At 48.1% G+C, this 24,057-nt stretch overlaps 1 protein-coding gene across 1 annotated transcript in view; it reads left to right on the top strand.

Annotated features, from left to right (window-relative positions):
- Window positions 1-23,614, top strand: part of LOC144123686 (uncharacterized) — a 417,624-nt gene extending 394,010 nt beyond the window's left edge. Inside the window, exons 4-5 of the mRNA XM_077656468.1 lie at window positions 20,031-20,120; window positions 23,540-23,614. Coding sequence (XP_077512594.1) covers window positions 20,031-20,120; window positions 23,540-23,614 — 165 coding nt within the window. The remainder of the gene's footprint in view (window positions 1-20,030; window positions 20,121-23,539) is intronic.
- The last annotated feature ends 443 nt before the right edge of the window (window positions 23,615-24,057 follow it).

The raw sequence follows: 24,057 nt of genomic DNA, 5'->3' as shown, positions 1-24,057 counted from the left end.
AAATCTCAACCCGCTCATCTTCAACTCGATACAGGACTTCCCCACTAACCGTCAGCAATTTGCAGAAGCCAACAACAAGTCGTCTCCGCTCTCCAACTTAGTCTATGGTGTGTCGCCAGGCACAGTTGTTGGCCCTCTCCTTTTCTTAATTATATCAAGACTTACCAAATTATATTTCTTCAAACATCTACTTATTCGCCAACGATTGTGTCATTTACCGTTCTGTTAACAGCGTTGCTGATAATGTTCTTCGATGCGATCTAAAAAGGTTGGATGTGTGGTGTCGTAGATGGCTGATGGTTTTAAGTACGCTGGTTTCCTTCCACGGATGACAAAATTACCAAATCCCAAATTATCTTATGAACGGTTCCAGTGTCTCATCCTTCAGTTGCATTAAGTATCACGGTGTTGACATCTCGGGCACCCGTAACTGGTATACCCACATAACGCGAATAATTAACAACTCTAACAGAACTCCCGGCTACCTTCGACGTAATTTGCGTCTAGCTTTACCAGCAGTTAAATTACTAGCTTAAACAACATTAATTAGGCCGAATTTAAAATACGCACCTGCCATCAGGGACCCCGCTCAACGTAACCTAACGAACTGTATTGAACTCGCTCAAAATCGCGCGGTTAGATTCATCTACTCAAACTACTTATACTCCACTAGTGTTTCTTCCCTCAAAAATAATGTATGCCTACCTAGCCTCCAGCAACGCCGTATAATTGCAAGGCTATGTTTGTATCATAAAATATCTCACAACTTTATAACTGTCCTGTCCAGTCTGCTCATCGTTATTCAGCGTGCACAAGGCACCACAAAGCCGTCTACCCCCCCCCCCCCTTCTTGCAGCATGACCCATGTTCACTCCTTCATCCAAGCAGCTCGTAACTCAAAAGTCTTCCTACAAGGGCCATTGTTCCTACAAATCCGGACTATTTCAAGGAAGACATCGAGACAAAGTTTTATTAACATTAGGTTGTTAGCCCACCCCTCATGTAAAGCCCTCACCCAGGGGCCCTTAAAGTATCTTAAATAAAAATAAAAATAATAATATTGCGGCCGTTAACTCTGCTTCTGTCTTCAAGCCGTGGCACTGTGCAATGTTCCTTCTTTATGCACTGGTTAATTCTGTAGCAGTCGCTGTAGCAAACTGCTCAGCCTTGCTTAAAGTCAGCGTGGGCTCCAGCAGCAAACTTTCCTGAACTTTCTCGTCGTTAGCTCCATAAACGATTTGGTCCCTAACCACTGCATCCAGTTGAGAGTATAAGCTGCATGCTCGTGCGTGGTTTTTAATTCTCGTAGAAAAACTTCGACTCACCAGGGGCCTGGACTTTAATTCTCGTAGAAAAAGTTCGACTCACCAGGGGCCTGGACTAATGTGCGGAAAACGCAGCGCTCATATTCCGCTGCGTCGCAAAATACGCTCAAACTTCTCAACGACAGCGGCGCAGTCGTTCCTACGCTCGTCTTCGCCGAAGGTGAACGTGTTGCATATCTCGATGTCTTCCTCGCACGCAACGCTCGGAAGAAGTGCTGCCTTGCACGATTCCGTTCGACGCTTACCGGTTGGCACTGGTGCGGCGAGAAAAAATTCTAACCTTTGGTTGAATGCTTGCCAGTTCTTAACAATTTCTCCAACCGAGCTCAGCGGTCATGGTGGCTTCACGAAGTCCATTGGGTTGGTCCTGCAATAGAATGTTTGGGCCACGAAGGTTGGGCGTCGGTTGACATCCCACCTCTGACATCATGTATCGCGGTGCGTAGCAGACAAGACATGACCAGAGGTTCCGAGCGAGAGAAGCAGAGGCAGCCCCCGTTTACTGAACACATGTGTATTTGTCAAGTGGGAGAGAGTGTGCTCCCTCATCACCAAGTTTTGTGTGACGCAGATGTAGGCCACGTCGCAAGTGGCGTTGATGCAAGGGCCGCGCTGCACCAGATACGATACAGCTTACAGCTCCCACATATCGTGGAAGTGCTGCAACACAACATGCCGCGCCACTTGAAGCCGTGGCTCGACGGCAATTGGAAGCCACCTTTGAGTTGACTGTTTCACTGCAAGGCACTAGTATATGCAAAGATGAGCCATGGCTCTCGCAACTGCTGACGCCCTCATTGAGTATCGTGATGCGATCCTTGAGAACAAATGCTCGGTAGTAGAGAACTGTAGCGAGTTGATTACCGTTGGGAAGTATGATGTCAGTGAAGATAGGGGAAGCTATGTTGAAAGTGAAACAGGACCTCACGGCTGTTATGCCGAAGTGCAGTTCATTATGCTGCAAAGGGTACGAAATTTTTATTTCAGTCTCGGGCTGCTTTGTCTCGAAAGAATGGAAGCAGAAGGGAAACTTGACCTCTCAGAATAGTAACAAACGTTAGTCAAATGTTTAGAGGAATCTCCCAAGGTGGAGTAAATTTTTAATTAGGGAAAAATTACTCCTTGGCGTCCACCTAAGCCATAGCCTCCTATATTTTCCATGCCTGGGTATTGGCTCAAAGGCAGCCGTTCAAACAAAATTAAGGCTACCAACGCTCGGTGAGGACGAAGTGTGAGGAGGTGAGGTGAAGCCGGTGAGGCGATAGCTTCACTACGCGCCAATGGGCGCGTGCTGCTTGTTCGCGCGAACTTTAATCTCTCTGCCGCCAGCAGGTTGTCTGCGATGCAAACGCCTCACCATGGCCAGCTGCTTAACTAGGCGCACCATGATGAACCAGGAGATGAACGAGTTTTGAGGTATTTTCCGATGCGAGCGTCTCTCCTGGCTACCACCTCATTCATCGTCCCACGCGTACTTTCGCCGATCGCCGAGAAGCGGGGCTCGCAGTCTCGAAGTGCCACGGTTGCCGTCCTGTGATCTTTGCGCCGATGACCAGACACGGAAAATACGTATAGGAGGCTATGCCTAAACGCATCCATACGGTTACAAAGGAAAGCTATACAACTCCATAAAACTCCGTAAAGAAAAATTCATCCTGGCTGGGGTTCGAACCCGGGACCACCACTTCACCGCAGCAGTCGCTCTAACAAGTGAGCTAACCGGAACTACTTTCATATGGCAGGGCGAAAGCGAATTTATCAATAACTCGAAGTGGAACAGTGTTGGTTAAATGCTCCCATTTCGACTTATTCCAAAGAAACTACTAAGTTTCTGTGGAATAAGTTTCTATGGAAGCTGTATAGATTTCCTTTGTAGGCATATGGCTGCGCTTAAGTGGATGCCAGTGACTAATTTGCTCCCTTGTTAAACACAAACGTTAAACGTCTGATGTCAAAGCATTCAGTCTTGTAGTTCACATACTGCAGTTCGTAATAAAATGAAAATCTTGAATATGGGTTGAATGAAATCATTAATTGTCGTTATAGACACTCTTGATTAGTCCTCGGTTAAATCCACTTAATCGACTTTTTGCCTGCCAGAGGATGCCAATAATCCACAGGATTAATGGCATCTTAAGATTGCACAAGCCTACACATGCAACGCTCAAAGCGTTAATAGTTTTGCATTTGGTGCTGAAAACTAATTTGAATATGCGATAAGTTTTGATGCGATCGCTCTCTTGGCATGTATTCACAATGACACAGTGCGCTGTTTTTGCGTGAATTCCGGCTCCAATAGTTGATTTTTTCCTGGACGCAAAAATGTTCAGCATGATGCGTATATTCCCTTGAACGTCAACACTAAACAGTAAGCTCTTTTATACGAAAACATTGCAAACCACAATGTGCCCTGCAAAGATTAAAAAACAGTGTGGTTTGAAAACACTTGTGACCAGCAGAACTGGAGCAAATATTGATGAAGTTCTGTGTCATGAAACTGCTAACCATGACAGTTACTGTGCTCAGTGATGACTGTACGTTGCAAAAGGAGCGAATGGCATTTGAAAACTGGTAATCCATTTCTACAATGTGCGGATCTAGCATTAGGTTAAAGAGTCCCTTTTTATCATTGGACAGCTTCTGCAAAAGTGTGCATCCTTACCTATAGTGAATGCTAAGGTATTCATCTTGACTTCTCAGGCCTCCAGGTACGTGTTCGTGCTGAAACCTCTATCAGCAATTGCCACATCATCTCAAACAAGGTGCTCCTGGACAACGCGCTTCCTAAATATCTGTTCGTCGGAGGCACGTCCACCCAAATTACGTGACACAAACGCAATGTACCCACAAGGAGCGATAACGAAATGAATTTGTGTTGTTGTGCCCTTCGTACAAAATACAAGTTCGAGCACTTGCTCGTCGTTTTTTGCCTCTTCAGGACGACCCCTCTGTAATCAAATATGCAACGGGTGTTTTTGTGGGCATTCTCTGCGAATATGCTTGGGATGCTGCTATCAATTCTAGGTTTTGGCAGCCAGATAATATATTATTTTTTAAATGATTTCATATATCTTATTTTATATATCTTTGTATATATCATATCTTATATATAATTGTGGTTTTGAGATTATGTAACGTGTGCACTGGTGTCAAATATATCTGTTACTGTTGCCTTGAAGAGGGGAGAGGTGCTCGGTCAAGCTGCGTTTTTACAGCTTACTCCCCATCTTCCGTTTTCACTTCTGTAAATAGAAACGATTTAATTGATTCGCGTGCCGCGTTTGCGCCAAGCGTGCCTGCCACGGGCTTTTGATGACAGCGGTGCTTTCGTGCAACCAGCCAAATAATGGTCTCGCATTAAAAATCGTGTTGTCGCAGAATATTTCCTGGTTAGCAGTGCTAAATTTTTTATGCCAATGCAGCAGAGGCTCTCCAGAAAACGGAGGGACGCGGTCTTCCGTTCCCGTGCCGTGAGATGTGAGTTCCGGAGCACTACCGACCCAGCACCCTCTCTCCAACTTCAACCCCTCATCCCTCCGCACCCCCAGGTCGAACAACAAACAACCCACTCCCCGCGGCAAGTGGACAAAGGACCGCCTCCTTCCTTTTCCACTTAGCACCTGCTGCATTGGGATCCCGAAGTCATGGAGGGTGGGTCTCGTCCGAGCCGCTCATCGGACGGGGACCGGCGCCTCTCTTACCTAGGCCCTTTGCTGCGCTGTGCTGGTGTCCACGAAAGCTCTTATTTCTATTACGCGCGCACGCTGGCACGCTCTCCTCCCTTGCTCATTACTCAAGGATAGCCCTTTGCTGCGCCACAGTTTGTGCGGTTTTATAGCAGCTATCATCCTGCCTCCCTGCAGCGCAGCGGTTATACCCAGTAGATTTTCATCACCACCCTCGAACGGATTAACGCTGTGCGGTGTTCGTGTGGGTCTGCTCCTCGGACATCTGGACGAACGGTTACTTCAATCTCACGCACCTCGTGTACCCCCTGCCTTAACGGCATTTCTCACTCTTCGGGTTTCTTCCTCCTCTCTTCCGCGCGCCACTTCAGCCCGCTTCCATCGTCCTGCCTTCAAGGCGCTACTATCGAGTATCTTTTACCTCGCTCTTCTGCACGCCACACGGTCCCGCTTTACTCGGGCGTCTACCAGACCCGATCTCATGAATTGCTTGTTTTCGCGTGTCACTCGTGTCCGCTAATCGCACTTCGCGCCTATTTGACCACATTTCCCTTTTGTGGCTTCTTTTATTTCAGTCACCCACTTCTCCTAATTCCATGTCCGCCCCTCAGGTGGTGCGCCTTTCAGCCCATTCCGCGAGTGGTTCCCGTGGTGTCGTGTGTGGGTTGGCCGCAGTCGTCGGCGTACACGGGGCGGGTGGACACTGTTGGGATTCAGGTAGCGTGACTGGGCCGGAGAAGAGACGATGACGATCGGAGGAAGAAATCTTGGAAAACTTTATGCAAGGACTATTTACATTATGTACAAGTCCGGGCAACTGAGAGTGCTTCTCAGTAAAGAGAGCTTCCTAGGAGTCGGGAGTCTCTGATACCTCTAAGAAGGGGGCTCTCCTCTGGTATCAAACCAGCAGCTCCTTAAATACTCTTCGTATTCCCCAAATCCCTACCTGGGGAATACAGTTCGAAAAATTATGTCCAATCACACGATGGCACTGATGGTACCACCCACAGTAGGGCGGTCCTGATGTTTCTTCGCAGCTCGGTCGAGGGAAAGGGAACAGGACCCGGTCACGTTGTCGTCCCCGCGGCTTCCAGGTGGCCGCGCACGTGCGTCCGGAGGCCACCTGCATGACACAGGAATGCAAACTGTCTCCCCGCAGGTGTCGAAAGAGCTTGTACTGGTGACCGGAACGCGGAGGCTCTGTCGCAGGTGCGGCACTCGGGCAATTGTTCAAATCCAGCTTGATTGAAGGGGACCACACTGATACCGCACTTCGTCGTGGCGAGGACCGGAACGAATACGTTTATGGTCGTCGCTGGCATTCCTGTTCGAACACGTGGGGACGCTATCGTCGCTGCTTCCGGCATTCCTGTTCGAACACGTGGGGACGCTATTGTCGTCGTTCCCTCTGGCAGTCCTGCAGTCACGACTCCCCCAGAGGGCTCACCCACCCTCGCGGTGGTCTTCATGGAATCCTCCCCATGCCCCACTTCGCCGAATTCCACAGCAGGAAGGAAGCGCGAGCACAACAACACGCACTTGGTTGTCTAAGGGCCGTCGTACGATCGTTTCGGAGCGGCTTCCGCCAGGCCCGCTTCGCGAGCGGGCCGCCAGTTTTCGGCCGCCAGGCGGACGTGAGGCGGAAAGGTGTTGTACGATCACTTTGACGCTTGCGAACGAGGCGGATGGTCTCAGCGTTCCGATTGGCGCGTCCGGCAGTGCCTATCGTCTAATCGCGTGCGGCGGAATAGGCATGCATGCTTGTAGCAAAACACGCAGATATCTTACAGTAGAAATTGCCCGTATTAATTTCGGCGTACTCGAGACATCCGTCGCGACAACGTTTCTTTTTTTTTTGCTGCGGGATTTTCGTCCAAGGTACAATCGTGGTCGGCTGTGATATGGCACAGATCTCGGCGCGGCTGACTGCAACGGCCGCTAACCAATTCTTGTAAAAGCTGATCATTGTAGAGCATGATCATCTGATGCGATGCTGTGGGAAACGACATGTGGACCATTTATATCCAAGAGACCGAAAACGCGTCGCATCGCGATCGCAAACTCCTCCTCGTTCGATCGCGATGTTTTCACAATGGTCGACGATTTGCCAAAACAACAGAAGGCTACCCCATCTGAAAGTTAGGCTACCCTCAGGATTTCAGAAGAACGACGCGATTCTTATTTCGAATTCTCGATAGGGTCAGGCCACAGTACAGGCTGCTATCAACTGACCGTAATTATAATCGGGATAATCACATTTTTCAAATAGTTAAGGTTACATACTTAAAATTTTAGTCAGTTATTCAGAATTGCACACTGCAGAGTTTTTGCACTGCTGACAGAGAATAAAATAATTGCACTTGCAGCCTTTCCTAAGCATTTGCACAGCTGTTGTCACTTTAATATGTAAGCAACCTTCCCCCCAACTACCTACAGCCAGCTGACTGTTAATTTAAAAGGCATGCTTATCTATTCAATATATAATTTGTGTTTGTGTGTGTGCCTGTATTGTGAGAGCAATAAAAATTCACATTTTAGCACACTGCTGTCAAACGAAATGCAAATGCACATGAGAAATTATGACTTTTCCAGCTATTTGGAAAATGTAAAATCAGTTGTAATTAAAGAAGTTCTGCATTTTACAGAACCGTGACAATGCAACAATAGTGACTTATTTTTGCTGTTTTTCAGTCCATTATTACAGCCAAAATAGAAAAAGCACTATGTGGCTGCAAAGGAGCTTAGACAGGCATCACTTGGCTATAGTGCAAGGCTTTGTTCTCCACAGTGACAGCGGGCCATCAGGTAATCCTTTAGCATTCCTTCATGTGCTCATATTGCTATTGCACAAGTCAGACTACAGCGTTGAAAACAAGTATGGGAAGTTCTGCTGAAGGTCATGCCATTGTTGCCATGTACAAAATAATCTGGCATATACTCTGTGCAACTCCAAAGGATTCTCAAATGTCACTGTGAATGCAAAACGAAGCGGGTGCCTTTGTATTGCATAAAAGTCTAGTCATGTCTTTCTGTTACTATAAACATAGTGAGATGTGGGAGCCAGTAAAGTGGATTGCAGGTAGAGGAAATGCAAGAACCAATTTGGAGGGTTTACATTGCAATGGCTCCTGGCCTAGGGTGGGGAAGAAAACTTTGCAGAGTCAGGGAAACAGGATACAATGACCCTATAATCTGATTATCTTGAGAAAACACCAAAATCTAAAGGTGAATTTGTAAAATTTGATTTCCAGTATGAGATCTATGATGTTGCACAATACAATGAAATAAAATTTTAGCCATTTAAGTATGTGACAGGCATATATGCGTACGTTCTCTGATACAACTTTAAATCAATGTTTAATAGTTATTTTCACTCATTAGTAAAATGTAGACAGGCAGAATGTAAAGGTGACCAGTTCCAATCTAGCTAGCAAAAGTGAGCATTGCTTACTGTTAACTGATTTTTATACCTCTCAACATGTGTTGAATTTTAGAGTGTGCTATTAGTTGCTGACTATCAGCATCTTCAGTAAAATATACCTATTTCACTGCCAGCCTGGTTTTCAAGGAAAGAAATTGATTGAGGCATGGATAGGCATCAGAAATTTGGAAAAGTAAAATTTCAAGTTAGGCCGAAAGATGCCAAAAAAAACGGAAAAGCAGTGATGGCTTTTGTCTTTACTGGTGTCACTTTGCTGCAACTTGAAGTTGACGGCTTTCGTGTTCAAGATGAGCCAACCGCCCTGTTGACACTATCCTGAATATATAAAAGTCACATGCATAAACATGCATTCGTAGCATTCTCACTGAGCCATGTTATGATGAGCCAAGTTATGAAGGTGGTGTGATGCTTAGCTGAAGAGACGATAAGAGAGAAAAACCAAGAAGAGGGAGAGAGAGAAAAAGACAGAAAGACAGGGAGGTTAACTAGGCAGCGCCCGGTATGCTACCCTACATGTGGGAAGGGGAACGGAGGAAAAAAAATCGAATCACATGCTTTTTCAAGGCCAAGAAAAAAAGCATCGAGGGGGATATTGCAGTCAAGGTGCATGTCGTGAAGAACAAGAGCAAGTTGGCTATTGCAGGAATGTTTTCTAAAAGCTTGCCAATTTGGATGAAACAACTTAATGGGCCAAAACAATCTAGCAGGGCACTGATTTGCAGCACATGGCAATCGCATAAATAGGGCCATAGGTGCTTGGTAATGATGGGTAAGAAACATAGAGGGGCCAAGCTATGATGAGGCAGGAAGCTATCTGCACAGTATGCACTAGATATGCGTACATCGTGCTTCCTGTCTTGTTGATGCTTGCTGCAAATTTCACAAAACATGGTACGAGTGCACTGTCGGGTGAACCGGCGGTAAGTTGGCATGATGAAACTGCGCTAAGGTACGAGGACAACAGAGCAAGAATTGCTACTATGTGCAGTGGTGTTGTTTTCCGTCGTCTTTGTTCCTAACATACTTTTACCAGCTCCACAGGGCTCATTTTGCAGTCTGCTGTTCTAAGTGGTGTCAGGTAAAGCCAATCGCTATTCTTCAACCAACAAACTGCTGTGCCATACAACACATCCTTCTAATCATCTTCATAATTTGCAAGATAAATGTATTTCTTTAGTCTCGTATTCAAAATAACACAGATTAATTGCTTGTGTCATCATCAGAACTAAAAAAATTAACCATACTTTCACATATACAGCCATTCCTCATTAGTGCAGCCCTCGTTAATATGGACTTAAACTATTAGCAGTATTTCTGGGGAAAAAACTTTTTTCAATTTACTTACGCTTTGCAAACATAGAAACCTGCTCATCAGAGTGGACAGAGTGAAAATGCGTACGGCCCGCTGTCGCATGTGTTCTTGTCCCATTAATGTGCAGAGGGGAAAGACTTAAATGTTTGAATTTGAGCAGATAAATCGAATGCTGCCTGAATCATATACCTTTCTCGCACACTGGAATTGTCATCACAATGCTTGCCCCACTGTCTGCACAGAATGTTATGCTAACCTGTGGACTGCCAAGCACACTGACTTCTAACCAGCTCACACACTTTCTGGTTGCCAAAGCACTTCTCTTTCTAGTGTAAAAATCACTGTCGGGGCTCGGTGACTCACGTCCTGGCTTGGATTGCTCGTTGCACAAAAAGAAATAACCTGCTTAAAATTAAAACAGACCCGCTTGCTTATATTATAACTTCATATATGCCTACCCGCAGCCCGCAATGCTAGGTTAGCACTTCTTATACAGCGTACACCGCAGAAGAAAAGAAAAATGCAGCGCTCCTGATTCACGCATGTGCAGCGGTCAAGAAAAGAACTAGCCGCTGCTGCAAAGCGGGGAATCTGGTAATGCAAACAGCAACAGCCATTTCATTCAATCCGAGGAATAAAGGAATGGGTTCAAATTAAATTCGGTCTTTGCCTTGACAGGTCAATGGTTCCATTGATACTACAGGACTCTCAGAAACAGGGCAACGTCGGTATTGCAGAACCAACCACCATGCAAGAATGCTTAGCACATTTCAAAGAACTGAAATAAGCCTTGTTATTGTAGTCTTGAATGTGTGCAGGAATGGTACTGTCGTGACCATGCAAAAGTGAATGGATAAGTGGGCCAGAAAACCTAGCCGATCACTGAGGAAGGTGCAAATATGCATTTATATGTCTGCAAACATTTTTTGTTGGTGTAAAATGTAAGGAGGATTAAGGAAATCTGGGAAGCGTTCTACCCTGCCGACACACAGCTGATTGTGTTCACCATCGTCGTCACTCAGCAGAAAAGTAATCATGTCCGTAGCAAGCAGTCACATGTAAATGAAGGTAGCAGGGTGCATGTGCATCCATGACATCTCCTTCTCAAGGTTTCGAAAATGTGTTGTTAAACAAACTGATGCGGCTGTCCCAGAGAGTGCTGCTGAACAACCGCTTAACACCAGTAAAACAGAGTTCACGAGCTGCTCTGCAACAATAGCATGGTGCACACATCCACTTTTGTACCGGTGATCTCTCGATCGAAAGGGACCGTGCGCAAAATCCACAACAAACAGTGTCACGGTTCATGAAGCGCTTCAAGATGACCGCATTTTTCTGATTACAATAGAAAGCAAGATCCCACTTCAACATCAAATTGCCAAGCATTTGTCAAAGAAAAAAGTGAAAAAAGCAATGGGAAATATCTTCTTAATATATATATATATATATATATTCATCAAGACTCGTTGTTCTGTGGACAGTTTTGACCCCATAGGCTGCAAGCCAGTGCTTTTTTTCGCGTAACATAGAGTGCAATGCTCAAAAGCAAACTCGTGAGTTAACACATATTAGAGATTGTACAGTGTGAACTAGCCGTGATTTAAATGCGGCAATGATTATTTTTCGTAATCGCGTAATACCATGTTGTCAAGTGTTCAGTCACCCATTCATCGCGCAAATATTTATTGCAGACAAATGTCCGCACAGCCGGCAGAAAATAAAAAGAAATGACGCCCCCGAAGATACATCTGCACTGCACACCCATGTTTTCACACAAGTCACACAGTGCCGCCTGCCACTCGTAACCCGAGCACCCATAATCGCAACATGTACTGAATGGAGCGCCAAGACACAAAAGTATGGCGGCGTTGCTTGTCTCACCGCGGAAAACAGTCCGACGGCCATGCAGCCAAGATCGTGTCACGTGACGCACACGGCATTGCTCTAGCACAGTGCCCGCACGAATCGCAATCAAAATGGTAATGGATACGCAGTATAAATAACGTCGTGTGGACGCGATCACTGCAACCACCGCAACGAATGCGACTAATAGCGCAACGCCACATCATTTCAACATTTGGAAAGCACGGCGTCCGTCGTGAGCTTTCGCAGGTGCCCATTTCGCTGCCTTGACGTAAAAGCACTCGCTCCGATCGCAATCACGTTCACTACGCGAGCACTTATCACTGTGCTATGCAGCTCATGCACGCACAAGAAATTCACCGTGAGCAGCTGTTATTCGCCGCTGTCCGTGATGATCCTCGGAACAACCACAAACAGCTCCATTTAAACACTTCGTGACACCGCCAACGCGAAGGGCTTGCGTCGGTTTGAAAAGGCGCTCTGTCAACTCCATCATCGTAGATGATAACAGAATTCAACTAGGCGAACTATCGCTCGCCACTGCTGCACGCGGCGAAGTTCGCAGTCGCTCTGAACACTCGTAACATCAGCAGGTGGCCAATATAATATGCTTCGCGGCAAAACTGCCATTGCCCAGGCCTCGCTCCCCAGTTCATTGAGTTCAGTCGACGGACGGCCATCTTGACTCGGCAGAAGCGAGACGTCACTGACGTCACGGGAAAAGCAGCCAATAGCTGCAATCCGGTCGCCGACCGGACCCGTTAGTCCGCTAGATAGTTGAAGTTGACCAACTTTCCATCCGTTCGCCGGACGAGGCGGATCCGCCAGGGCCGCTCGTCAAGCGGGCCTGGCGGCAGCCGCTCCGAAACGATCGTACGACGGTCCTTAGTGCGGTAGTCTGCGTTGTCGTGTCCACAATGGGCCCGCCCAGGACTCCTCCGCTTCTGCTGCCAGCGCTTCACTCCATCAGGACCCTCGATACCCTTGGCCTCCCGCTCCTTTCGCCGTCAAGCCTGTCGCGTACTCATCTCGCCCAGGGCTGACTCTACTTCTCCTTGCGCGCTTCCATGCCCGTCGCCGTTTCGCGGCGCCATCTTAGCTCTCGCTTCTCTGGCGGCCTAACTCAACGGCGCGCAAATTCTTCGCCCGCAATCCGCTCATGCCATAACCAAATGCGAGGGGGGCCCTTGCATGCGCTCTCGGCACGCGTCTCTTTCGTGCAGCGCACGTCGGCAGCATCGTTTCCTCTCCCTCCCATTCGCTCACAACGGCGAATCTGCCTTGACTCCTCTGTGCGCTCGGCTGACTGACGTTGGCGGCTCTCGCATCCCTGGCTTCTTCTGCGGCTCTGCTGGTCAGCCTTACCCCATTATGCCCTTTGCATGGCCTGCCTCCTTCCATATTTACCCGGACTCTTCCCATTACTGTCATTTGAACCCCGCTCCTCGCAGCACGGCGCAGCGACCACTTCCTGCCTGCGACAGAGATTACTGCAAGCCCCACTGCCCCACTTCCTCCATCATCACCAAGAATATCATCTCTCGCGAAGTCATGGGAGCCGGTTCACGGCATCAGCTGGAGGGCTGACTCGCCGCTGATATGGCGCCAAGTCGGTCAAGGGCTGCGTCGATCCGCGGTAGTGGGTAGATGTATTTCTTCATTACGTTGCTAAATAGCCAGTGATGAACTCAGTACCGAAAACTGCTTTTTTTTTCTTAGCGACCACAGAGTAAAGCAAAACCCATCGGATCTGTGACGGTAGAACGACGTCGTCACGTGGCATATCATTTACTCACTTCTGGATGGGCTCTTGCTCTCACGCCGCCACTCAGCACAGACTTTGGCGGAGGGTTGCTGAAAGTTCAGCGGTTATGATGCGGTGCTCAGGGGCACGCCTTTTTTCAGCATTTAAAGATAAACAAATGCAGCGTACACGGTTCGTCCAAGAGGGATCGAGCGATTTTACTCGCGGCCTGACACGCATCCCGCCCTGCTGTAGGCCCCCATAAAACTTCGTTATCCCATCATTCGCGAAAAACAAATTTTTCCGCTTTTCAATTTTATGGCTTTGGCTCACAGGCATGGCAAAAGGAGTATTCTCGTCACGGCGGTGCAATGGTAGTAGTGATGACCGAACTGGCGCCTTCTGAAGCGAACACAGAACAGGGCGTCGTAATATGAGAAACCGGACGCCTGTACGGAAGCATGTCACGGAATCATTGCTGTAGCATTAGGGACACCATCGGGTACGGCTCTCATTTTATCTCCAATTTGTTGTACTTTGTACTGTCGGCACAATGGGACGGCCTTTGGCTGGGCAGATGTGATGACCACCCATGTGCTCTTCGTTGTATTTCAACTGCGAAAGTTCCACGACTTGGTCGGACCACGACTTGGTCAGTTGCTCCAGTCATGTTTGGGTCCAGTCATGCTGAAGTGCTCAGAGGCAACCTTGCAGCTTTGCAGGGTCGTGTACTCGTTGCCTTCATCTTGGTGCAGCGTCACGCCGCATGGAATGTGTTCGTCGCTTCGCTGTGATCAAACTGCCCCTCCAGAAAATTGTTATTTAGTCTTCCCCTGGGAGGGCATGGCCACCTTCTTCGCATATAGCTTCCGTAGCTGCTGCCCTGGCATGGCAAGGAAGATAGCGACCCAAATTGGAACCGTAGGTGGGCTCGTATTTCCTCGATCTGCTTTGGACGTTGCCCGAGTCCTGTTATCAGCGCATCAGCGTTATCAGCGAGATCGACACCTTCCTATCGGCAGTGAGGCAGTATGTAACCGGATTCACCGCAGTAAAAGCACAGCGGATTGATTTGGACACTTCCAGACGCGCTGCATTTCGTGCGGGGCTTGAGCGCCATTCATTTTATAGATGGACAGTGCGGGGCTGAGCTCTGGTTCTGAAGAGCGGCATACAGCCCGTCGAGTCTAAGTGATAAGGCACTTTTGGCTGTGAACCCAGCGGTGTTGGGTCATCACTTCCTGGCCGGGCATTGGTTGTTCCTGAAGTGTTAGCTTCTGCACCGTCAGCGTGCACCCAAATGTCTGCCTGACCTCTTTGCGAATGACGTCGATGATTGCCGAGGTGCCAGGGGGTGCTGACGATGAAAGCACGTCATGCAGTCCTTTCCAGCTGAGCTTGCAAATCATGCCTCTCATATTAGCGTTATTGGAGGACGAAGTGTTTTCATCAGTTGTTCAGACTTCATCAGTTTCATCAGTTGTTCAGACACTGGTGGTTGAACTGTCGTGCCAAGACGAATGTTCGTCAATTGCAGCCAACGTTTTTGGATCTAAAAACGCAGGCAGGCTGCATCTTTTATTATCAATAACAAATTAAGCACGAACGATGCGTGCGAGAGAACTGAGATGCCGATTCCAATACAAGGCCACAAACAGTTTCTCTCTGACAGAGGAAAAAAAATAGCGGTCGTTTAGCCCTGGTTAAACCTGGAGTGATGCCATAGCTACAGCTGGCCGAGTGCAACTAATACAACTCAGTCTTTCGCCGCTCCGTTTCGCTGGGCGTTCCTTCTTCATCTTCGTCCCACTTGACACGGTGCATGTGCACAGCTATTGCAGCTCGGTTTCGCCGGCGCGCCGCGCCGCCGGCAGCATCAGCTGCTCCGCACCACGTGACCAACCACATGGCTGGTCTCGTGCGCAACCACGTGACGACCCAGGTGACCAGCCACGGCACTGCGCTGCCGGCAGCTGCTCAGCACCACGTGACCAACCATGTGACCAGCCAAATGACCATGGCCGCGAGGCCACGCTGAAAGCTCGAAATGTTACCATTATGTAGCTGCCGCTACAATAACAAGGGAGGTTAACACTTCTAAAGAGCGGTTTTCGCGCCCTCGAGCTTAAATAAGCCTTTCATTTAGTATTCACCTTTGCCTGAGATTGCTCATTTTGCTGTTCGTGTTTCATTTCTCTGTTACGCGTGTTACGCGTTTCATTTGTTGCTGTACACCCACCATTCCTTAAACTGTATTGAGTGGCAATGCAAGCACACAAGTATTTAATGGGCTGACTTAAAAGAAAAAAAACGACCTATAGAGAGAGCATGAAGTGGCGTTAGTGTAGCATTTTTGAGACTTAAATCCAAAAATAAATTATCAGCGCGTGACCAATTTGGAAGCAAAGTCGACACAAAGAGGACACCTCACAGCTGCCTAAGCTATGTTTTTCTTCTTAAATGCATTAATTTCTGACCTAAAAGTTAAAGCGCAACCAAAGGACATTTTCAGTAAAAGATCAAGGCAGAAAAATGGACAAAGGAGCAGTCGAATTTGCGTGCTTCTGGCACAGAACGCGCTATTAATTAGCTATATATAGTTGGCAGCGCCGATACTAACTTTTGGTTCCGGATGCTTGTCGCAAGACGCCTACCACAGGCGGACCGACTGCATTTTGCATGTAGGCTTCGCTGATATCCAGGGTGTTCCAAATGATGTACGCCTTGGCGGTCAAATCCGGAACAGTCCTGGGCGGGTTGCAAACCATGCCGGCGAAGATATTTCCTTGACGAAGTGCACCTGCTTCGCTTCCGTCATGTCAAGGTCGGCTCTACTGAAAATACCCAAAATATCATCAACGTAGATAATCCCCGTCTTCTTGGCATACTGTAAACTTCACTGAGTTAGGCTGCTTACAATCGAGGCATGCAAACATCTTCTGCACCTCCTTACTTGAGGTTCACGCAGTTCGCCAGCAAAAGTCAGAGGTTCCGAAACCGTGTTCAGATCATGCCGCCTAACTCGAAGCTAATCCTGAGCTTCGTCTCGATTCTCATGCTTTCAGCGAAGCATAAAGAGGCTTACAGCATACCAGAGACGTACCTGCGTAGGCGTATAGCGGCTCCGCGGACGACAGCTAACCACACCCATGTCACCGCCCACGCGCAGGCGTCCGGTAAATCAGCGTACATCTCCGCTAATACTTCTCCGGTATGCTTAAGACATCCAATGGTTAAGCATGTACTGCCATTTTCCGCGTCTTAGCCTGCTAGGCTATGGAGGTTCGGAGGCTCGATGGACTGACAAACCGTGGTTGGTCTTGTCTGTGCACCAGGTTCCATCGTCACGGACATGGGAGAATGGAAAGCAACATCGCCACAAGATGTCACATAGCTATGACAGCATTCAAGCAGAGATGAGCGCTTATACAGTGAAAGCACACAGTTGTTAGAATGAATTGCGTCCTCATAGGGAACTGAGATTGGCGGCATTGATAGAGACACGTCACCTCGGCAGCCGTCGAGAGAGAATCGCGCACACGCGCACAAGCACACACATGCCGCTGATGGGTACCAAACCCACGACCCCCGAATTACGCGGCTGGTGCTCTACCAACTGAGCCACAGCGACGGCTGTCAAATCTTTTGCTTCAGGGGTGTTTAAGTTTACGTGTGACCTATCTTTGATACTGTTCGCCAGCGCCACCCTCGTCCATAAGCGGAGGTGGTGTATTCTTTTGCCACCGACAGCATGTGGTTGTTTTTCTCCTGCTTTTCTAATCAATTATCTTTAAGCGAAAAAATATTCACTAATACTGTCAATTGATCAACACAAAAATAATAATAAAAAATTCCCTTATGCTTCTTGGTTTCTCTGGCTGCTGACTTCTCCGATATGTATTACGAGCTCCTCATTTGCCTTTCCTTGTCTGCTTTGTAATATGTATGTATGTATGTATGTACATATATATATATATATATATATATATATATATATATATATATATATATATATATATATATATATATATATATATATATATATATATATACCAAAAGTGATTTCTGGCAGCTGATTTGGTCAATATAATATAAAATCACCAAAAATTGAAGAAACATAACAGGATTTAATTCACGACGTTTCGGCTCGAGGACCAGCCTTTTTCGAAAAAGGCTGGTCCTCGAGCCGAAACGTCGTGAATTAAATCCTGTTATGTTTCTTCAATTTTTGGTGATTATATATATAAAGGAAGCCGATGGTCAACGAAACCAAGGTGCATAGGGGAATGTTTCTATTGTTTTTAATGTCTAGTGCCAATTAATTAGTTTTTTAAAAGAGAATTACTTATAAAGCAGCAGAAAAAACAACCATGCCGCCGGTGGGATCCGAACCCACGACCTCCGAATATCGCGTCCGGTGCTCTTACCAACTGAGCTACGGCGACGGCTGTCGAATCTGCTGCTTTCGTGGGTATTTAGGTTTTGCGTGTAAGCGACCCTTGAGAGTAGCACGTCCTGTAATACCGCAAGTGCGACGTAGAACGTCATCTAACGGCGAGAGCGAAAACTGTGCGAGAGCCCTCTTATGCTACCTATGGCATCAAGACTGCCAGAACCGAGACCCCCGTTAAGCTATTAGCAGACAAGGCAAATGAACTGAGGGGCTCGTTTGACAAACATATTAAGGACGCCAACAGTCACCGAAACCAAGGTTTCCGTGACTGTTTCATTTGCCTTGTCTGCTAATAGCTTAACAGGGGTCTCGGTTCTTGGAGGAAAAACGCTAAGGCGCCCGTGTGCTGTGCGATGTCAGTGCACGTTAAAGATCCCGAGGTGGTCGAAATTATTCCGGAGCCCTCCACTACGGCACCTATTCTTCCTTTCTTCTTTCACTCCCTCCTTTATCCCTTCCCTTACGGCGTGGTTCAGGTGTCCAAAGATATGTGAGACAGATACTGCGCCATTTCCTTTCACCAAAAACCAATTATTATTATTATTATTATTATCATTATCTCGGTTCTGGCAGTCTTGATGCCATAGGTAGCATAAGAGGGCTCTCGCAGTTTCCGCCCTCGCCGTTAGATGACGTTCTACGTCACACTTGCGGTCACGGCGTCACGGCGCTCCTCGCGAACTCCTCAGTGACCGCGGCAGTGTTTTCTTGTCTGAAGTTTTTCACGGCTTCTCGCTGCGTGCCACACAGTCCACCGCACCACTACTGCTTACCACCCTCGAACCAACGGCCTCACCGAACGCTTCAACCGTACTCTTGGGGACATGATCGCTATGTACATTCACTCCGACCGCTCCAATTGGTATCAGGTTCTTCCGTTCGTCACCTATGCATATAACACCGCCTCTCAAGCAACCACCGGCTTTTCCCCATTCTTTCTTTTATTCGTACGCGAACCTTCTTGTATGTTGGATACAATCCTACCCTACAACCCCGACAGCTCGGAATATGCTTCCCTCTCTGACACCACCCGCCATGCTGAGCAGTGCCGCCAGTTGGCTCGCTCCTTCACCGCCGAACGTCAAGGTCTCGGTACCCATGCTTCCGATCAAAACACGCCCGCGGTTCACTTCTCCACTGGCTCACTGGTCTGGCTCTCTGTTCCGAATACGTCCAAATTTTCGGCCAAGCACATCGGCCCTTACCGCATCTTGAAGCGTACGTCACCGGTCAACTACATTATCGAACCGGTGACACCTTCTTCGGACCATCGCCGCCGTGGCCGCGACGTCGTTCACGTCAGCCGCTTGAAGCCGTATTATAGCCCCCTCGTAGTCTCTTCTCCTTGAGTCGCCAGGATGGCTCCCTCTTTCCGCCGGGGCACTTGGAATGAAGAAGATGAACCAGCCCCGAAGCCAACGACGACGAAGCGCTCGCGCCGCCGGTTGGATGCTCGTGCTGGATGGAACACTGCCGCTTGTGTCTGGTCTCTCGGCTCTCTGCCTCGTAGATTGCCTGTGCCAAGGTCTTCGTAGCTGGGGCTTCCATCGTGCCAATAAACCGCTCTACAATATATATAAATATATATATATATATATATATATATATATATATATATATATATATATATATATATATATCCTCGGGGAAATATTTTCTGCTGTTATATAAGCTGACATGGAAAAATGAATGGTACCAGGTAATGAGCGCGAGGTATACGTTCTAAAACTGCACGCGAATCTAATTTACAAAATACTTAAAATACATCAGGAAGTAAGCATAACACTTTTTTGATGCGGCTTATAAATGTTCAATGCCGGTGTTCACGCATGACGCAGTCAGGTCTTTAAAGGCGTGCATTTTTATTTCCCGGTTGTGTTTATGACCGTTGCAGCGCCGCACGCGGCAGGTGCAAGTTTGGCCTTCATCGCCTGCGCTTCACAAACATGGTGTCCTCAAACCTGTATAAAAGTCTCTTTGAGAGCCCTTCGTTCTCCTGGGGCATGACGCTCCTGCATAATCGCCTTTACCGAGCACATGCGTAGAGGCACTCGTCGCAGCACAATGATAGGATGTTTCTGATTGCAATGCCCTTCCGGCTTCAGTGTGGTGTTAAATGCATCTAACATTCACTGTAATGTCAAGGGATGTACGCTCTGCGTTTTTCACTGCAATAGCTCATTGTACTATCTTTCTTCACTGCAGTACGAGATGTTCCATTTCACCGCCTTCGCAACATTTGTCCTGTGCGGAGTCTACGCGCACAAGAACCTGGCGGTGCCCGTGTGGATCGCTGTGAGTGCCATTTGTTGTGTTGAGACCGGTTTGCAGCGATTGCCAGAAATTAAAAATCGTTTCTCCGGGCAAGGCCTCATTATAAGAGCCGGTTTTGAAGGCGATAGCCTTCAATAGCTCATACTCGCGGTGACCGTCCGTCCGTTACATCGCCACTTAGGTCACGTGAACTAGATCACGTGATATTAACATCGCGTGAGGTTAATGGTCATGTGACGGGCTGCGTATGCACAGCGTGACGTCACCGCTCCCTCCTCCACGCTCGTGCCAGCTGCTCTTCTCGTCAGTCATGTAATGAATTCAAGCGCGGCAAACTCAAATCAGTGCAATGAGTCGCAAATGGCCTTCAGCTTCCCGCAGTTAAGTAATATCAAAGTGCCTCCAACAAATTTTTGCCTCGCTTCGTCTCTTTAGTCGCGCCGGCATTTCACACCTTCGACCATCTGGGGATCTTTGAGGGTCACTGACGTCGCAGAGCGCCTTTGCGTTTTGCCTCCATTTAAACGCGGCCACCGCGGCCGTATTCGAACCCGGGAACTTTGGCTCACCCGCCGCGGTTGCTCAGTGGTTAGGACGCTCGGCTACTGATCCGGAGTTCCCGGGTTCGAACCCGACCGTGGCGGCTGCGTTTTTATGGAGGAAAAACGCTAAGGCGCCCGTGTGCTGTGCGATGTCAGTGCACGTTAAAGATCCCCAGGTGGTCGAAATTATTCCGGAGCCCTCCACTACGGAACCTCTCTCTCTTCCCTTCTTCTTTCACTCCCTCCTTTATCCCTTCCCTTAGGATGCAGTTTGGACACCAAACAATATACGAGACAGATACTGCGCTATTTCCTTTCCCCAAAAACCAATTATTATTATTAACATCGGCTCCGTAGTTGAGCGCCCTAAGCACTGAGCCACCGAGACGGGTGCTAGGGAAAGATGCATCAACGCACCCAGGCACCGCTAAAGTGACTGGTAACGATTTCAGTGTGCCGAAATCCCCTTCTCCTCGCCTAAGGATTTGAACGGCATATGGCGGCCGCTGCATGCCACTCTCGGCATGCCAATCACGTCTGTAGTGCCCTGTGTGTCTATCTGCCTTCGTGACATCATTATGATAAATTGCAAAATAATTTTCTGCCAGTTGGCAGAGACAGCTTTATTGATATTGAGAATGGATACTCAGAAGAAACTGGAAAAACTGTTTTGCAGCGAAAAGCTTCACTACGCTAGTCAACACCGCGCTTCGCGCGAGCCGGCGTATGTCGGAGCACGAGTGACGTCACGTTTTTCTCTCTCTGGCTCCCTAGTCACTACTGCGCATGCGCCACTAGTAGTACCGAGCCACAGGTGGGCCGCCGCTGCGCAGCGCCGCGCCTTTCCTCAAAATATAACTTTCAATTTTCAGTTTTCTGAGTTCCCGGGTTCGAACCCGACCGCGGCGGCTGCGTTTTTATGGAGGAAAAACGCTAAGGCGCCCGTGTGCTGTGCGATGTCAGTGCACGTTAAAGATCCCCAGGTGGTCGAAATTATTCCGGAGCCCTCTACTACGGCACCTATTCGTTTCTTCTTTCACTCCCTCCTTTATTCCTTCCCTTACGGCGCGGTTCAGGTGTCCAACGATGTATGAGACAGATACTGCGCCATTTCCTTTCCCCAAAAAACCAATTATTATTATTATTATTATTCTTTCTAACCCGCCGCGGTGGCTCAGTGCTTAGGGCGCTCGACTACTGATCCGGAGTTCCCGGTTTCGAACCCGACCGCGGCGGCTGCGTTTTTATGAAAAAAAACGCTAAGGCGCCTGTGTGCTGTGCGCTGTCAGTGCACGTTAAAGATCCCCAGGTGGTCCACATTATTCCGGAGCCCTCCACTACGGCACCTCTTCTTCCTTTCTTCTTTCACTCCCTCCTTTATCCCTTCCCTTACGGCGCGGTTCAGGTGTCCAACGATATATGAGACAGATACTGCGCCATTTCCTTTCCACCCCATAACCAATTATAATTATGTATACTTCTTACTCTTCTTCCTTTATCCCTTCCTTTACGGCGCGGTTCGGGTGTCCACCGATATATGTGAGACGGTAACTGTGCCATTTCCTTTCCTCAAAAAGCAAACAAAACAAGTGAGGTGACGGAGAGCTCATCGGCGTTGACAACTTTGCAAAAGCCGTTCATTTTCACGAAAGGAAAGGCGCACAACCGGCTCCGTGGGTCAGTGGAGACCTCAATTTCGCTTTCATGTTTACGTGGCGTTGGTGTCCAACTGCAAAAGCCTGCTTTGATTGCGTTCCGCACACTGGATAGGCAGCGCGGCCTCACTGCCACACTGGGAGGCGGCATGCAGTTAATGGTTGATCGCGAGATTGATCACCAAATGAGCGCTGCGGTCTAGCTATTGCTGCAGTGCCGCATGTCAGCCACAACGCTGTCAGCGCTAATGTATTCAGGCCATATCTCTCTCTCACCACCGCCACATGTATCAAAGCACGAATGAGGCATCCGCATATCCAGGGAGCCAGTTATGCGCCCTTCCTTTGCTCAAAGCCATCGCCGTCTAGAACATTGTCAACGCCAACGCCCATGAACACAGTGAACGCAATCTTTCGCTTTGTATATCCTGGTTTAGCTGAGCTAATACACAGTAATTTTTTCCTAACTCGTTTAGGCAGCACCTTCCGCATGTACCGCACTACCGACAGCACGCTTAACACGAACGCTCGATTGCACGTCCTGCACTGACATTAACGCCACTGGGCTCTGGGTGCTAGACAACGCTCCACGGTGCTCTTGCGGCTCTTGGAGACAGCTCACGCCCTGTCTCCAACCAAACATTGCCTCGGGCCCAGCAGTCGATACACAGCGGCGCTGAGCTAATACACATGGAATACACAGTGGAAGACACGCGCTCGAACGTTCGTGTCAAGCGTGCTGCCGCCGGTATGTAAGCCCAGAAGCTTTGGACAGCCGCCGCTCCAGGCAATTACCTGTAGATTTTCGTGCTCGCTGTTCTGGCAACGTTGAGGAACGGTGCCCATATTCATTTCAAGTCCGGCGGCGTAGCGCAAATGAATGCAGTGCTCTTCATTTCTCCAGTTACTCTACCTAGCGGCGGCCAGCGGCGGCAGGTGACTGTAGCAGCGGCTAAAGTAACAGAAAAATTTTCGGAGTACATATATAGGGATCCACCGCTCCCCGCTAACCAATTTGCAATCTTCGCGGCCACCCATGCCCAACGTTTCCGCCCAGCACTGCAATGACATCTTTGATTCCCTACGTATCCCCCTTCGCAACGCCGATATCATAAAAGATAAATTGAACTAACCGGTAGCTGGTTTCGGATAAATCGCCAAGTGACACCCAGGAAAACAAAGATGAAAGCATTAATGTTTCTAATTTCTAACTCGTTGAAGTACACCTTGCGCATGCATGCAGGTCATAGAGGAAAGCCAAGAACTTTTGGAAGCCCGCCGCACGAAGTCACTGCAAATGTTCGTGTCGCTGTTTTAAGGCAAAAGCCTTACCTGCTACATTTAGCGAGAAAACTCGCCGGTGTGTGTGTGCGTGCATGCATGTGCGTGTGCTTGGTAACACTCGAAGTTACCCATAGAAGATGGAGTCCTCACGCAATCTGGCAGATTGAGGCTAAGGTTGAAGTGTATATCCGTCGAAGCGCAAAGCGCTCGAACAAAAGTGAAAGAATATCACTTTACGATGTTCGAGCCCCCCTTCACAAGGCATACAGCAGATTCCAGGTTAACATTCGAAACAGCATATATAGGACACTCACACGTTGAAAATAAATACAGATTCTCCTGGTGCAAAAAAAAAAAGAATAATTGAACCGTAACTCTAGACCACAATTTACATATTTGAATTCGTAACAGAACTTCATTATACAATCCTGAGCGAGCATACCCATCACTTTTGTTGGGCAAAAAAAATCAAGGTTC

Source organism: Amblyomma americanum, chromosome 3 (assembly GCF_052857255.1).
Source record: "Amblyomma americanum isolate KBUSLIRL-KWMA chromosome 3, ASM5285725v1, whole genome shotgun sequence".
NCBI lineage: Eukaryota > Metazoa > Arthropoda > Arachnida > Ixodida > Ixodidae > Amblyomma > Amblyomma americanum.
Note: the sequence above shows the minus strand (reverse complement) of the source record. Positions and strands in the feature narration are given on the sequence as shown.